Source organism: Dipodomys ordii, unplaced genomic scaffold (assembly GCF_000151885.1).
Source record: "Dipodomys ordii isolate 6190 unplaced genomic scaffold, Dord_2.0 Scaffold22, whole genome shotgun sequence".
NCBI classification, from domain to species: Eukaryota; Metazoa; Chordata; class Mammalia; order Rodentia; family Heteromyidae; genus Dipodomys; species Dipodomys ordii.
In genome coordinates this window covers 7743029-7760548 of record NW_012267238.1, presented here as the reverse complement: position 1 = coordinate 7760548, position 17520 = coordinate 7743029, and the positions used below count along the sequence as shown (strand labels likewise).

The following is a 17520-nucleotide window of genomic DNA, read 5'->3' as shown; positions in this document are numbered from 1 at the left end:
CCAGGGCAGCCAGTGGACGAGGCTGAGTATCAAGATGGCAGAGCCCAGTGCCCTGTCTTACAATTTGATTGTTATATATTCCAAGTCAAACTTCTTGCCTAATTTCCAGAGATATTAAAAAGGAAACCATGCTTATCCATCTTAACTAGGCACAGCCATAGTCTACAATGCCATCTGTGCCACTAACTTGTACAAGCTGGGCAGGAGATTGTATCATAGAGCCATTGGTGCTCCACCAATCCTAGGGAGGATGGAGTATTGTCTTCTATCTTTAAGGCCTTTAGGTAGCACTAATAAGATTCGAAGTGTTTGCACGCTGTAGCATTTGCAGAACTATGAAGCTTTGCAGTAGACACTTGGGTTACATGATCAATTGCAGACATGGAGTGCTAATCCAGACCATTCCCTTGTAAAGTGATGCACTTTTCTAGTTATGATATAGGGACCATTTTAGTGGGCCTAGTAAATACCTGGGATTTTTAAATTCAGGCCTTTGTGCTTACTAGGCAGATATTCTACCACTTGATTCATTCCCCTATTCCCTAAGTCCTTTTGATTTTACAGATAGTGTCTCTTGCTACCTCAACCTTCTAAGGAAATGGCATTACAGGTGTATACCACCATATCTGGCTTCTATAGAACTCTTTAAGAAAGCGTTTTTGGAGCTGTGAGCTAAGCCCTAACCTGGAGAATATTCTGCCTTTGAGCTTTTAGGAGGGAAGAGAGCCAAAGGGCTGCCTTAGATGGTTACAGGCAGAACTGCTAGTCTTCAGATCAAACCTAACCCATCAGTATGTTTAGTTTGGCCTGAAAAATTATTTTTCAGTTAAAAAGAAAAACATATATAACATCTGAGCTGGAGACACAGCTTAGTGTTAGAGTTCCTGCTGCTTAGTAAATGTGAGGCCCTGAGTTCGAATTCAAATATTCTCATTTTTTTAAAGATTAATTTTAAAAAGGAAGAGATAAGGTTTAGAAAGCATATATTTTACGTTTCCATCCAGATTTCCAGCCTGTCTTAAAAATTTGCCTCCCTACCCCACGCTTTTACACTGCAGCCTAGCTGTCAGCCAAGAACTCCACTTCTAATGTCAGATGCCCCCCCAGGTGTGAGACCCCAGGTGCTCTATGGTTCTCATAGAGCTAGTGCTCTGCTGTGTCTGTAACAGGACAACCAGACAGGGGAATGCTTTGAGCATCCTCATTGTTTGAAAACTGGAACAATGCAAGGCCAACATTGAGAAAGTTGTAGGTTTCAAGAAAAATAAGAGCACTATGTATCTTTTGAAGGATGTTACTGGATTTCCTCCTGGCCCTTAGTATGTTGTGCTAGCCTGGAGCTAAAAGTAGATTGACCCGTTGCAACAATGAGATGTTGAAAAAAGGAACTTTACAATTTAGAGGGGAGGGGGAAGTGTAGTTGTGGAGGTGGGGAGGGAAGGGATGGTAGGGGAAAAGCAAAGGAGGTGGCAATAATGCTTGATAGGAAATGTACTCATTACCTTGCTCATGTAACTGTAACTCCTCTGTACAGTATTTTTACAATTAAAAAAAATTTAAAAAACACCTGGAAGGAGAATGAAGATCCCAGGTGTCTGTATAGGGCAAAAGGCACAAGAGAAGCAGCTACTGCAGTGTAAGTTTTGGGACAGTAAGACCCATTATACCCCAGTTTCACAGGGCAGGGGGCCAGGCTTTCTTGCAGGGACAGAGGAAGGTGGGTCTGGAGGTGACTAGCTAGAAGGATTCTTTCTTTTTTCTTTTTAATACTTTTTGATTGTAAAAATACTGTACAGAGGGGTTACTGTTCCCTGAGCAAGGTAATGAGTATCAAGCATTGTTGCCTCCTCCTTTGTTTTTCCCCTAGCATCCCTTCCCTCCCACCTCCACAACTATACTCCCCCCCTAAATTGTAAAGTTGGTTTTTCAACATAGTGTCTTGTTGTTACATCTCATTGTTATAATGGGTCAATCTGTATCTTGCTGGAAGGATTCTTGTATGCACTAAGAGCAAGTTAGAGTCTCTGGGAGACAGAACAGGAAAAACTCAGCCAGCTCTGGCTGTTTCCTTGTTACCTAGATAACCTTGGCAAGGTTTCAAATTCTGTCTGTCAGATGGAGGTTGGTGAGCTGCCTGATTTCAAGAAGTGTTTACTAGGTGACTATTGTGCACCAGCCCTAGGTTCAGGTGCTGTGGCTCATGGGTGAGAACCCACCAGTGAGTATAGTCTGGAAGTTCACCTAGTGAGTGGAAGCAGATGAACAGCAAAGGTTCATACAACAGTCTGGTGGTGGTATGAGTTGGTTACTTGTGCTTTGAATCCAAAAGAGGATGGTGACCATTGTAACGTCTGGAGTCATGTGAGTAGTTTTTGAGATCATTTATGCAAAGTGATTCCCCTCCTGCCTGCATATTCACTTCACAAATTCCATGTGCGCGTGTGTGTGCACACACACATGTGTGTGCTCACGTGTGAGCACGTGCGTGCCAGTCCTGAGGCTTGAACTCAGGGCCTGGGTGCTGTCCCTTAGCTTTTTCCACTCAAGGCTGATGTTCTACCGCCTGAACCACACAGCTCCACTTCTGGCTTTTTGGTGGTGAATTGGAAACATAAATCTCATGGGCTTTCCTGCTTGGGCTGGCTTTGAATTACAATCCTCCTGTCAGCCCTTCCTGCAGAAGCTAGGATTATAGGTATGAGCAAGCCACCTATGGTGGGTGGGGTGTGGGGAGGCTGGCTTTCTCTCACACATTGGAGTTCTAAGTCAGCCCCTATCCAGGCTGGGATACGCTGGGAACCACACAGGTTCAGTTCCTGTCTAGACAATTAGCATCCAGTGCTCCTGGGTACCCAGACTGCTAAGGAGCAGACAGAGCCCGACTTGCAGGGGCCTGCGTCGTGGTGGTGGTGGTGGTGGTGGTGTGGTGGTGGTGGAGGTGGAGCAGGATCCTTCCTCATCACATCCATGGCAGGCAGGGCGCTCCAGGCCCACCCCTCAGCGTTGTCTTCGCGCTCCTCCTCCCCAAAGGCTGGAGCCCACCCCCTAATCCTTGCTTCCCACCGTTCCAGACCCCCTGGCCCTGAGTGAGGAGCAGACACGGTCGGGTGCAGAGGACCCGGGGCTGGAGGAGATGGATGTAAAGGACCGGAAGCCTTACCGCTCGCTGACCCGGCGCCGCGACGCTGAGCGCCGCTACACCAGCTCGTCGGCCGACAGCGAGGAGGGCAAAGCCCCGCAGAAGTCCTATAGCTCCAGCGAGACCCTGAAGGCCTACGACCAGGACGCCCGCCTGGCCTACGGAGGCCGCGTCAAGGACATGGTGCCGCAGGAGGCCGAGGAGTTCTGCCGCGGAGGTGAGGGGCGCGCGCAGGGCGCACGGGGCCAGCCAAAGTGGGGGGCCACTGGGGGACTTTGGTCTGGGAAAAGCCTGGCCTGTGGTTCATCCTCATGTTGTTGCTGCTCTCTCCTTCCGTGGCTTGGCAGAGTCTGGGAGAAGGGAAGAGGGGGGTGGAGGGGAGGACTCGATTGTGGCACCCTCTTCGAGTCAGGTTGGTGGGTAGGAGTCTCTCTGTTGCCTTCATCTTGAAGATGTCATGAGATGACTTCTTTAAGTTGCTAAGCAGAGCTAAGTGTTGGTTCTTCCTTTGGGTGTTTCGTCATTCAACAAGCATATTCTTAGCACCTTTGGTGTGTGTGTCAAACTCTGAGACCTTGAGAGGAAGATGTTTCTGAGATGATTTGACCTTGAAACGTAATTCAGAACATAATCTCAACACCTTGACTGTCTCTCTTTTGCCTTCTATATACAGTCATCACTAAAAACCTAGAGCTGTCCTAGAATACCATTCAAATGAATCCTTCTTGCCGGCCATGGTGATGCATGGATATACATGCCAGCAAAGCCTGGTCTCAACAACAAAATGCAAACAAAAAGGCTGGAGATAACTCCTAAGTGGTGGAGAAAACAAACAATATACCCCTCTTCTCCATCCCCTGTCACTGTCCAGTTCTGGCCATTACCACAATGACTTTATACCCAGTTCTGCAGCCTTGAGCCACCTCTGCCCTGCACTGTATCTATATTGTCCTGACATTGAGGCCCTGACCCTGGCACTTGGGGGTAGCTTCCCAGCTCCTTTTCTTCCTAGACATTTTTGTGTCCCTTGTCTGTCCTAGACATTTTTGTGTCCCTTGTCTGTCCATACCCTTCACTCATGGCCCAGCCCTACTGGGGCCTCAGATATTTCTATCTTTCTGCCTGCAGAGCCTAAGCAAGCCCTCTTCCAGGCCTGGCAAGTGACTGGTCCTCAGAATGTATGAAAGCCAGCCCTGATTCTGCCTGCTCTTTCCCCTTCCACAGGCAACATTTTGATCATGCTATTTGTTTTTTACAATTACCCCAGGCTAAATCATTTGCTTAAGATCACAGGGGGGAAAGAGCAGGACACACACACACACACACACACCCCACCCATGACCTCATTTCTATTTCCTCCCACAGATTTGGATCCACATGAAAGCTGTCCCATTAGCTGCCTCTCTGGCTTGAAAAATGAGGGCTCTCCAGCTCTTCCCAAGCTTTGATTAAGAGCTCAAGCCCTGGCATCAGACAGATCTGGATTTGAATCCTGGCTCTGCCATTGTTATGACTCTCAGCCTTTTTACCTGTGCAAAGGGATAATAGTAGCTAATAGTAGAGTGAGCATGAGGATGAGTGAGGACTGTAAATAATGCACCTGACATCGGTGCCTGGCACGAAGCAGATGTTTCATAAATGCTACCCACTAGTCATTGTCACCTCTAAGTCTTGGTGATGGGAAAAGAGAAAATTACTCAAAGCATTCCCCTAGCTCTGTCCTGTCTATATTTGACAAAGCTCTCCTAGGCCAGATATAACCTATATGAGCACATGAGGCTCAGAATAGGAGCCCATCCTGGGATTGTAGTTGTTGATAATGATAATAGTACTGGAGTTTGAACTCAGAACCTGGAGCTTATTAGGCAAGCATTCTACCTTTAATCTATACCTCCAACCCCAAGTTCTTTCTGGTCTTTGTAAAGAGCAAATAAGCATTCACATACAGTCATGTACAGAGTGGCTTATAAATTGCCATCCTGGATCCAAAAACCCTTTGAAGGCCACAAGGCATAGATTATTACCCCCTTTTAGAGACAAGAACAGGCCAAACCTGGTGGTTTATGCCTGTAATCCCAGCTCCTCGAGAGGTGTATATCTAAGAGGATCAAGATCCTCTTAGTGCCAGCAAGGTGTGTGTATGCGGGGGGGAGGGAGCATGAGAGCTTCTCTAAAAAATACTAAAGCACTAAAGGTCTGGAGGTGTAACTCAAGTGGTAGAATATCTGCCCAGCAAGTGCAAGACTGTGAGTTCAAACCACAGTACCATAAACAAACCAACACTGAAGCTCAGGTGATCACCAGCCCAGAACTACACAGCCAGAGGCTGAGTGAGGTGGGCTGTCAACCTATGCCCAGGGAAGAAGCCAAAAGGTCTAAAGCCAAGAGATCATGAGGTCTTCTCACATGCGGTGAAAGAATTTCAAACCACCCAGGAGAGGGGCTGAGTCTCAGCTCACTGGCCTGAAGGCCCATTTTGACCTTATTATTTAGAAACTGCATCTTGGGGAAGTTGGAGGCAGGGAAGTGGGAAGGGAAGGGTACAGAGCTGCCAGCACAGAGGCTGGGGGGACGCTGGAGGTGCTAGAAGAATCTGGGAACTTGCACACCAACTAAATGCTTACTTACCAGAAAAGAAATGTTTCATGACAAGTCGAAGGTGACTGCAGCAGACTTGAGCCACAGCTCCTGCTAGCTCTCTAGACAGCCATGTCCCATTCAGTCTCTCCTCCCCTTCTGCTTCCTCTCATGGAGGCTCCAAGGGCCTGCCAGGGTGAGTCTGTCTCTGTGCTCACTTAAATTCTACCGAGCACTGACTCTGCCACAGGTGTGTGGTGTACATAATAGCAGTTGGTGAGGCCCTTCCTCCCCAGGTTGCAAAGGCTTGGCTAGGAGGGAGACGTTGTTATGAAGCCATTTGTGCTGGCTTCCCTGGGCCTTCTGGGGAGACCCATTTCCCTTGCCTTCACAGGTTGTCCCCATGAATCATGAGGACCCACCTCTTCTGTCTCGTTCAGTTCTCATGTCATCTCTCCCTGCTCTACTCTCAACTCCCACTCCTGGGTTACATCTTCCCTCTATGCTCCTAGAACCTTCTTCATGATCTCCCTACTTTCATCTTCACCCTTAAATCTCCCCCGCCTAACTGGGAGCTGTACAGCCAGACACCACACCCTACTCAGGGCTGCATCTCAGTAAAGCCCCTGGGCTAGCTTGAGTTTGTGTCAATGCGCATGCCACCTGACATGAGTTCACTTCCCAGATCATCTGTTTAACTGGAAGGTGACCTTACAGTCTTTGTCTGTCCTCTCATCCATTTCACCCAAGATATGCCTGGGAATAGCAGCCACATAGGAGAAGTTGTCCCTTAGTAGACACTGAATTAACACAGACAGAAGGAAAGAGCTCGTATGTCCCATGAAAGCACCCACACCCTAACTCCAGGGTGCATTCTCCCTAACACCTGCCCCAGCCTCAGCTCTGGGCCTTCTCTTGTTCTTAGGAACCCATCTCTGCTAATTCTCTATCACACTCTACCTGCTGCGAGGAAGCAGCCTGTGTGCCCTATATCTACATCGCCAGTTGGTTTGTGCTCTGCTCTCCTAAACAGCTCCAAAAGGACCTCTGGTTCCTGGCCAATCCAGGCCATTAACCAGGCTTCTGCCCTTTGCTGGGCTTGCTGATAGTCCTCCCTGAAAGAGGAATCCTAGACTCTCCATACAACTTAGCAGGCATTTATTGAGCTGAATATTAAATTTTACCCCAAGTGCAGAGATTTAAGAATAAGCAAGACACTGTACCATACCTTGTCACCTGCAGCAGAAGGAACAAGACAACTCTATTGTGCAAGGACTTTGAGAGGGATCTGGGAAGAATTGGCATTGACACCTACACAGGGGTAGGATTTGAGGAAGATCTCCCAGAGAAAGTGACATTTGAGCCTACTTTAAGGATCCAGAGCCTAAGCCAGGCATGGATTGCATTTAGGAGGCAAAAGGAAGATCACGTGTTGGAGGCCAACCTGTGTTAAATAGTAAGGACCTGTCTTAAAATAACAAAGATGACACAGATAATTTGGCTGGTAGAAAGACACTAGGAGTCATTGCTGGAACTGACCACCACCATGAGTTCAAAACACAGCCATGAATCCTGAGCTGGGGGGCTTTGCTCCAGACAAGGTGCTCCTCCCAGCACACTGACCATTTTGACTCTGTCTTCTCCCAGGCACCAATTTCACCCTGCGTGAGCTTGGACTGGGCGAGGTGACCCCACCTCATGGGACCCTCTACCGGACAGACATTGGACTCCCCCACTGTGGCTACTCCATGGGGGCCAGCTCTGATGCAGACCTGGAGGCTGACACAGTTCTGTCCCCCGAGCACCCTGTGCGCCTTTGGGGCCGAAGCACACGGTCAGGACGCAGTTCCTGCCTGTCTAGCAGGGCCAACTCCAACCTCACACTCACCGACACGGAGCACGAGAACACGGAGACCGGTGAGTGGCCCACTTGGCCTGTGTTGGGTTCAGGGCTGGGGCTTTAATTACAATCTTGATTTGCTGCTCCATCACTGGGGCATTGTGGAAGGTGCTTTGCTCTCAGTGGTCGAAAGGCTCTGACTTTTGCACAGTCATAGGAGATACTCCCTATCAGTGATCTGTTAGAGATGTGGTCATAGACCTCTAGGGAAGTGCTAAGGGGCTGTGTTATGGTGTTCTTGATTCCTATGTGTATGGTGGGGGAGGGGGGAAGCAATGGGGGTAGGATGATGGCAACCCATCCCCCACAGCTGATTTTGTCAAGCCAGGTCACCTATTCCAAAATCTTCTCACAGATTCTTTAGCTAAAAGTGCTCTGAAGTCCAGGGCAATCTCCAAGGACCTTGTCAGACTCTGTGTCTTATGTTGATCAGAGAATGGCTTAAAATCCAAGTGTCATTTCAGGCTAACTTGAAACTTGAGCTGTTGGAGAGTGGAGGTATTGGTCAAAGGATACAAAGTTTGTTCAGAGGAATAAATTTTCAGGATCGATTGCAGTAATGACATGTATCAGCACAAACTGAGTATTCAGTGTTTCAAATGTGTGGGGGTAAAAACTGGGAGTGTTTCAGGTTTGGTAATACTTGTATATAAACTACTGTTTGGCCATCACTAATCCAAAAATCTGAAAATCCTACATGGTGCTTAAAAGTTTGGAATTTCAGAGCATTTCAGTTTTTCAGAGTAGGGCTGCTCAAGCTTTGTTTCAAAATTGCTAAAAGGGGAGATTTAAATTCTCTCTCTGTCCCCACACCCTCCACCCCACCAAATGAAGAATATGGGGTGACAGACATGTTAATTGTCTTGATTTCATGCTTCCACAATGGATGTATGTATTTATCAAAATATCCCACAATATACTCTACAAATATACAGTTATTTGTCCATTAAAAGGAAATTTAAAATAAATTCTAAGATGAGGGGCATAGGTCAAGGTAGAGTGCTTGCCTAGCCACATCTCCAAGGTCCTGGATTTGATCCCCAGTAGCACAAATAAATAAGTCAATTGTAAAAAGTAAAAGCTTGAGGTTTCACCCCAGCTTCTGCCTGACTTTGTGGGGGGGACTGGCTTCAGACCCCTTAGGCCAGTTTCATGTCTGCAGCCCTGTCTCCCAAGGCCTAGAGAAACTGTGGGAGAAAATGAAGGTAACTAATACACAGCTTCTTCCCAGGATAAAGAAGTTTTAGAAGCAGATCTCCAAGAAGCTCCACCTGAGTTCTAGCCACTAGGAGTATCCCCCATCTTGTATGCATCAGCCCCTGCCAGGGTCTGGCAGGGACAACTTAAGGAGGGTGCCAAGGCCTAGGAGTTTTTGCCCGTAGGAAGCCCAGCATGGGGGTCTGCAGGAGCTCCTGGAATCCACCCCGCCCCCTCCAAACAGGGGCACGGGAATGGTGTTGGGAAGGAAAGCCACAGTGCCCCCTACTGGCTCCCAGCTCCCATGTCTGGAGCCTAATGATTTCTGCCAGGGATTCCAGGGACAGAGTGAAGGAGAGACTCCAGGTGAACTTGCAAAACCAAAGTCCCAGATCAGCTTAAGGGTCAGGTGGGAACTCAACCCCTTAAAGAACCTGGTACTACACATCCAACTATTTATGCTGCCATCCCTGCCTCAGGTTTTTCCCAGGTAGCCTGTGTAATTGCTGGAGCTAGGAAAGAGGCAGATCCTGGGTAGCATTGTGGTGGACCTGCTACCTCCTCTCATCCTAGTCAGTCTATGGGGTCAGTGACCTCTCAGCCTCTGGAGAAGCTTTCCCTCCCAGCTCCCATCAAGACCCAGGCTGAGCCAATGGGTTATCTCTCCCCCACCTCTCCATGCACTGAACCAGCTTACCAAATTGGCACCAAACCTGGCACAGAGAGAGTGGGTTGTGTTGTGGCATTTGGGTGAATTACATCCTTTTGGTCCCCCTCCGTTTTCTCCTAGAAAGTATAGTTTAAATGAAGTCAGCGTCTATCATCTTCTGAGAATTTTTATTGAACAAAATAGGAAAGTATTTTTTGGTCCAAGTCCTGAGAAAATACTGGACTAAATCCATTTAAACCAGTTTCTCTTCAGCAGGACTTCTCAGAGCCTTTAAGATGCTACTGTATATGTTAGCAGATAAAACTGCCAGCTTAAGACAGCATTTTTCCCTTCTCTTGTACCACAAGACCTTTCCTTCTCAGAGCATCTGGCTGGACCAGTGTTCTAATTCAGTTAGTAATAGCCGAGCCAAACAACCTGCAGGCTCTCATCTAGACCTGGGATTCTGTTGTTCTAAGTACAGGCATACATAAGAAAAAGGTCCACAAGATGAAAGTAATAACAGCACTGAGAGTTAATAGCTGCTGGTGGTTATGAGCACCAAGGAAGAGAGCTAAGCACTTTGGCTATGTGATCACATTTGCCCTTCCTGTAACACTTTGAAGCAGAATTTTATTATCTCCATTGCATGGAGGAAAAAAAAAACATAGCTACAGCCCAAAGAGGCTGCAGAAGTCACCCAGCTAGCAGGATGGGATTACAGTCAGGGCTGCATAACTCTAAAATCTGGACTGGTTTAGCATTAGTTATTCTGGTGAATTTTCTCCATAGCAAAATGTTCAGGTTGTTTGTTATTTTGAAGATTTCTTGCTATGGTGACAAATGATCATTTTCCATAAAGTCATGACAGAATAAGGCACACACCACCCACATTATTGTGTATTTCCCGAGAGCTGAATTAAGCCTCTGTTGGGTGATAATGACATCAGATGAGCATGAAGAGGCTCAGCCTTTGTTAGAAGGAAGGGTACATTGATCTCTCTTTGGTTGCCCATTCCATACATGACCATGGAACACAAAGTTCAGCTATACTCTGGGAAAATCAACATGCAAAGGAGGTGGGAAGGGAGTCTATCAAAGTACCCTTGACCTCTGCATCCTTCCAGACCTGGACTCCAACCTGACACCTCCATGGTGACTGCATGCCTCAGCTGGAAAATAACATAATGGCTTTGGTATACGACATTCTAAATTACACCAACCACAGGAATTGATCACTTTCTTTTTTTTATAATTATGTTATTGTGAAAATACTGTACAGAGGGTTTACAATTACATGGGCAAGGTAATGAGTGCATTTTTTATCAAGCATTGTTGCCTCCTCCTTTGTTTCCTCTTACCATTCACTGGTTAGGTTCATAGCACTCTTGCTTAGTAAAACAGAGGCTCAGAGAGATGAAGAATGTGCCTGGTGCCCCGTGTCTAGGTGAATTGGCTTCTGGACAATGGAGAAGATCTTGGCCTTATATTTTGGGTGTACCAGTCCTACCTCTGAGGTCTTAAGCAAGTTTACCTCACCTCTGTTAGCTACAGTTTCTTCATTTTCAAAACAATATGCCAGGGCAAAGTTGTTCATTACAAGGGGGATTACAAATAGACTGTAATCCCAGCTAGTTGTGAGGCAGAGATTAGGAGGATCAAGGTTAGAAGCCAGCTCTGGGGAAAGCATGCGTGCATTCACACACATCTCCATAAGGAGATTCTGGTTCTCTTCATTCTTCCTTTTTTCTTCCTGCCCTTCTTACCTCCTCATCTTCCTCTACTCCATCTGATTCTCTTTCCCATCCTACCCACCCCCTGCATTTCTCTTTCCTTTTCCTTTGATGAAAACTTGGATCCCTCTTTCACAACAAGGCCCAGTTCCACAGGCTGTGTTAGCTACAAAGCACATCATCGTAGGGCCAGTGTTGAGGAATACGAGAAGTCATGAATCTCTGCTGAGAGCCCAGGACTACAGATACACAATGGCCTTTAATCCATTAAAGTGCATTGGCATTCCCATTTTCCAGATAGTAAAACTGACCCTCCACAATGTTTAACTGACATGACAGTAAGTCACTATGTCAGCCAAGCTAGGACTTGAACTCAGGTCTCTCTTCCTCTATAGTCTGGGCCCTTTGCTTACCTCCATTTGAGTCAATGAGAGTTTGGAGGTCTCGGTTGAGGCCAGCAATGTTGGACAACCAGGTCCTCAGAGATGCAGATGGATAAATAGGAAATGCAAAGCATAAACCCCAGCAACCTCTATCCACCAGAGCATCGACCCTGCCTCCACATACGACCTTGTATCCATCAATAGTAATTGTCAACAGTATTGACGGTGGTGGAGGCTTTTGCTGAGGTCACAGGGATGCTGCATGCAGCTGCCATCAATAATAACTTTTATGGGGTCCATTAAAGCCAATTTTTGCCCCTGAAGGTTAATGTCAGCAGCTTTTATGTCACTGCTTAATATCTAAAATAAATACAAAATTGACTGGGTAATGTAAACATAAATCTTCCTCCTTGGGCATCAGAGAGAGCCTGCTGGGCAGGAGGGTTAGCAGGTAGCAGGCCGGGAGCAATGAGAAGAAGCTGGCATGCCAGTCACACAGTCAGCATGCAGTAAATGGCTTTTAGGAGGTTGATGCTGGAAGAGGAGCTGCATCCCCAGCCACAGGGTCAGCATGACACCATGTCTCTCTTATAGATTCATTCTGCTTCTGCTTCATTCTGCACTTTGTGCTATGGCCATGCTGAGGTTCCTCAGGATGCCATGTGTTGTTTTGTTCTAGTGGCAGAAGCTAGATGAATAGTCGAGGAGGTGGCCCTGGACTATAGCAGAGGTGTCACAAGACTGGAAAGAACATTCATTTCTGAACCCACCAAAGAGACCTGGCCTCTTATCCTAGTTGTATCAGTCCTAGCTCTGAGATCTTGAACAAGTCCCTGTACCTGTTTGAGCCAGAGTTCCTTCATTTACAAAACAATATGCCATAACCCAGATGCCCCTCAGTAGATGAATGGATCAAGAAAATGTGATATATATATATATAGATACAGATATAGATATAATGGAATTCTATGCTTCCAGCAGAAAGAATGACACAACCCCATTCTTAAGAAAATGGAAAGACTTGGAAAAAATCATATTAAGTGAAGTAAGCCAGACCCAAAGAAATATAGGTCCCATGGTTTCCCTTATTTGCAATAATTAGTATACGTCTAGGATAATCTTATCAGTTGAGCATAAAAGCACAAAAGCTATTTACATATGACCATAGAAGATGATGTTAAGCGAAATGAACCCCAAGATCTGGACACAAGAGGTTTTTCTTTGTTGTTATTGTTTTTAATGTAGTATGTGATATTTTTGTTTCTTTTGGATGTTCTTCCCCCTATGGTATATCCACCGTTGTCACTGTATTTGATTTTGGTACCCTGTGTCTTGTATATACATTTTTCTAATTTGGGGAGGGGAAGGGGAATAACAAAATGCTGAAACAAGGACAGAGGATGGCCCATTGCAACAATGATACTCTCAAGACACTATGTTAGAAATGACAACTTCTTGTGGGGTGGGGAGGTGGGGGAGAAAAAGGATAATAGGAGAAAAAGGAGGGAGTAACAATGTTTGACAAGGAATGTACTCATTACTTCACTCATGTAACTGTAACCCCTCTGTACAGCATCTTTACAATAAAATAAAATTTAAAAAACATGTTAGGGCTAGTAATTCCAACACACACACACACACACGACCCTATCTGAAAAATAACTAAACAAAAAAAGGGGGAAGGGCTGTGGGTGGTATGGCTCAAGGAATAGAGCACTTATCTAGCAAGTACAAGGCCAAGTACAAGTTCAAACCCCTTAGAATTTCCAAAAAATAAAAACCCAGCAAACCCCAAACAAAACTCATATGCCTGAGATTACCAGGGGCTAAGAGAGGGATAATGAAATGGGAAGTTACTGTTTGATGATTACAGAGGTCTAGTTTGGGCTAACAAGAAGGTTCTAGAGATGAGTATTGGTAGTGATAGAACAAACATGTAAATATAGAGATGCCACCAAGGTGTACACTTGAAACTGGTTAAAGTGTTCCATGTGATTTCTAGTTTTTCACAATTATAAAACACACTGAACACCATCTCCCTTTCTTGAAATGTCTGCTGGAGCCTTTGCCATCCTGATCAAGCTAGTCCTGAATTCATGCTAGGTGTTGATGTTAATTACTTTAGCTCTGGGTGACAGCCAGGGGACCTCCATTTTGCCCAGAGGGTGCAGAGGCCCGATCCTTCACTCCATTCCTGTTGTGTACCCAGGCCTGAGGACCTCACTTGGAAGGATCTCACTAAGTGGTAGATGGAGAGAGGCCTTCCCAGGAGAGGCAATTGCCTGAGCCAGGGCTTGGAGGCATGAAGGGGCCCAGGAGTCTAGGAACCTGTGAAAAATCACTGTTCTGGGGGCTGGGAAGTTGGCTCAGTGCTAGAGCGCTTGCCTTGCATGCCTGAGGCCCTGGGTTCGATTCCTCAGCACCACATAAGCAAAAAGAAAAAAGCCAGAAGTGGTGCTGTGGCTCAAGTGGTTAGAGCGCTAGTCTTGAGCTGAAGAGCTGAGGGACAGCGCCCAGGCCCAGAGTTCAGGCCCCACGACCAGACCCAAAAAACAAAACAAAACAAAACAAATTACTGTGCTTTTATTCCAAAGGCCAATCAAAAAATTCACTTAGAAGAGAACCGATGAATAGAGTCATATTTGTTCCCAAATCATCAAACAGCCTGGTATCAAAAGGGAAATTATTAGTTAACCTAATTAGACAGCCAAATTTTTAATTTCAAGTCTAAATTCATAGAAGATGCAGCTATCCCCAAAGTACAGAGAATAAGAGCCATTGCTAGTGTTACTCTAGTTACCCTCTTCCCTCCCCAGCTCCATACCCATACCCATGAGGTTCATTTAAAAATCTGTAAGAAAGTCACTAAGTTCCAAATGGTAGGAGGGCTTCAGCCACCCAATCTATTGTCCAAAGGGACACCATCTTCTAGAATAGAAACTTGAATCGAATAGCTTGGCTAGGGGCAACCCCACATTCCTCTGCTTGGGAATGAGGAATGTTGAGGCACCTGCTGTTTTTAGGGAATTAGTTTCCTACTGGGCAGAGTTGTCTACATAAACTCCTAAGGGCCAGAGGGGGCCAGGAAGGGCCTGGTCCGGTCAGACCATCTGAGAATCTGTGAGCTAGAAGAGACCTTAGCGATAATAAGCCCCTTGGTTCTTAACCTGTTCTTATTTCTCCACGTCTGTGCCTTCAGATTTGGAGAGGTTAAGAAATTTATTGGAGGGGACACAGCTAGTACGTGGCAGAGCAAAGGTCTGAGCCATGTTATGATTTGAGTATGAAATGTCCCCCTGTAAATTCCTGTACTGGAGTCTTGGTTGCTAGCTGATGAGGCACTTAAGAAGTGATTGGCTCCTAAGGGCTCTGACCTACCCTTCATTCCTTATTAAGGCATAATGTGATATGCATTAGTGGAAGGTGCTGGGAAGCAGGAGGTGGGGCCTACTTGGAGAAAGCAGGTTACCAGGGTCTATATCTTGCCCTGGCCTCTTCCCATTTTCCTCGCTGCTTCCTGTATTCTATGAGATGAATAACCTCCTCTACCAAACTCTCTCACCACCGTGATATGCTGGCCAAGTGCATGGAACCAAGCAACCATGCACTGAACCCTCTGAAGCCTTGGAAATAAATCCTTTCTCCTTGAAGTTGTATCTGTCAGGTTTCTGGTCTCCATAACATATAAGAAACTAACAGAAGGCCAGATCTGTCACTACTCCAGTATCCATTATCTTTCTTAAACACTCTAGTTTGTACTGTTTGGAAGAAACGTTTTTATTAGAGTAATTCATAAAAGATATGAGATCTAAGAGATTCATTTTAGTTGTATACAGAATAAATTTGTCAGTGTTAAAAAATAATCCAGAAAATAGGTTGGGAATGTGACTTATAGTAGAGTGCTTGCCTAGCAAGCAGGAAGTCCTGGGTTCGATTCCTCAGTATCACATAAGAAGTAGCACTGTGGCTCAAGTGGTAGAGTGCTAACCTTGAGCAAAACAAGCTCAGGGACAGTGTCCAGGCCCTAAGTTCAAGCTGCAGGACTGGCAGAATAAAAATAAAAGTAAAATAATAATAGTCCAGAAAATAAACTGAACCCATAGCTTGTCAGGACTGATTATACTAGGATCATACTAGGATACTTTCAAACTGTGACCTACTTAAGAAAAGACAGATAGTAGAGAAAGTCCAACCAGCAAGTAGCTGAGGTTTCATTGAAAAGGAGTCAGTCCTGGGCTTTGAGAGGTGAGAAGGACTTTTTACCGATTAAAGAGAAGAAAGGACATTTATGTGGGCAAATAGAAGGGGTGTCCCTTGAAGCTGTGTAACCATGTGTGGTGGGAAGAGGGTGCTAGGTAAGGATGGTATTTGAAGTGTCTTTCCTGTCTCTTATTTTATGAGTACCTGCTGTCTTCTGGGTATCATGTTAAGTGTTGGGGTTCCAGCAGTGATCAAAACCAACAAAGTATCCCATTCTTATGGAGATTACATTTTGTTGTAAAGACTGATGTTGAACAAGTTAAGAACCTATTACATGGGATCTTTTAAAGATGATACACATTCTGGAAACAGAAGGAGGAGAGCTGCTCTTTTAAGTGAGGTAGCCAGAGAAGACTTCCAGGAGAAGATGCTACTTGAGCAAAGCTTTACCAAAAGAAAAATGGTCTTGGCAGACAGAAGGGCAGGTACAAGATCTTAAGCAGAAAATACATGCCTTGTCTGCACAACAGCAAAGGAGCCCAGCCTGTAATGCCTGGAGGGGTGGAGGAGGCCAAAGAGGTGACATGGGTGTATGTGCAGACTGTAACCAGTCTTGCCACAGAGGGCTCTGACTGAGGATAGACAGAGTCTAACCAAGATTTAACCAGGATCATTCTGTATGCTCAGTTGAGAGTAAACTCTAGAGAACAAAGGTCAAAGTAGGGACCACTGCAGCAATCCAGGAAACAAGAGTGTTCACATGGGGCAAGCCTACAAGCAGCCAGGGTTGCATCTAAGCCAGAGCTTTCTCTTCCCTGCTCCCCCCAGGATTGAAGATGACCTCAGTCCACAGGTTCTATGACCATAGTGGTTCCTTCTACTCTAGCAGAAGGAATGTACACTGGATCCTTCACCTGGCACACAGCTCACTGCAGCCCAGTTACATGGGCCTTCAGCCTCTAGTCCACACCACACTCTTTCATTGTACTTCATAGTTTGGTGATGGGTTGTTCCTAATACCATCCTGCTGCTTATCATCTTGGTTTCTGACCTTGCTGCCTTCTCTTCCACGTGAGACATTTAACATGGTCTTGTTTTGTTGTGATGTTGCCTTCCCTTTAGCTGTATTTCCAGCCCATCCTGCTCAGCCGTACCTCAGTCTGACTTAAACTTTCTTGGTGAAGGGTGTCCCAGGGCAGCCTCTCCAGAGCACCACTTCTGCTAGAGCTGCCTGTGATCTAGGACCCAGTTCATGGCAGCTACTGATGTTGCTATATGTCCTGGCCCAGTTCTGTGACCAGTATTAATCCAGCCACACTTTGCTTCTGAAGTGAAAAAGCAGGAAATAGAGGCAAGGAGACTCAAAGCCATGCTAAATTAAGATAGATTGCATTCTTGAAACTCAGTTAAGACCTGCTGTGTGTGCAGAGAGGTGCAGCAAACAAGAATTTTGCTTTTAATTTGAGCGAACATGACTGAATTCCAGTGGAAGCAGTGATGTGCACAATGACAAAATATTTTCCAAAAGATGTGTGAGAGGTGTTTTCCCCCTCCAGTAAGCTCAGCTTTGTACAGGGAGAGCACGCTTCAACTTTATCTAACCCAGGATGACTCTGGAGAAGGAGAATAACCAGTGGTGGGGAAATAGGAGCACAATTCCAGTGCAACGTGTGACATCCAGGGACAAATCTAGTTTAGTATTAGTCTCCTCACCAGTCCTCTGAAGACCCTGGACTAAGCAA

At 45.9% G+C, this 17520-nt stretch overlaps 1 protein-coding gene across 3 annotated transcripts in view; it reads left to right on the top strand.

Annotated features, from left to right (window-relative positions):
• Positions 1 to 3077: 3077 nt before the first annotated feature.
• Positions 3078 to 17520, top strand: part of Tenm4 (teneurin transmembrane protein 4) — a 420724-nt gene continuing 406281 nt past the window's right edge. For 2 of the 3 annotated variants that reach the window (XM_013014006.1, XM_013014005.1), the window contains exons 1-2: positions 3134 to 3356; positions 7364 to 7637. In XM_013014006.1, coding sequence (XP_012869460.1) covers positions 3134 to 3356; positions 7364 to 7637 — 497 coding nt within the window. Of the gene's footprint in view, positions 3357 to 7363; positions 7638 to 17520 lie in introns of all 3 variants that reach the window. The other variant, XM_013014004.1, reaches the window with a different exon arrangement.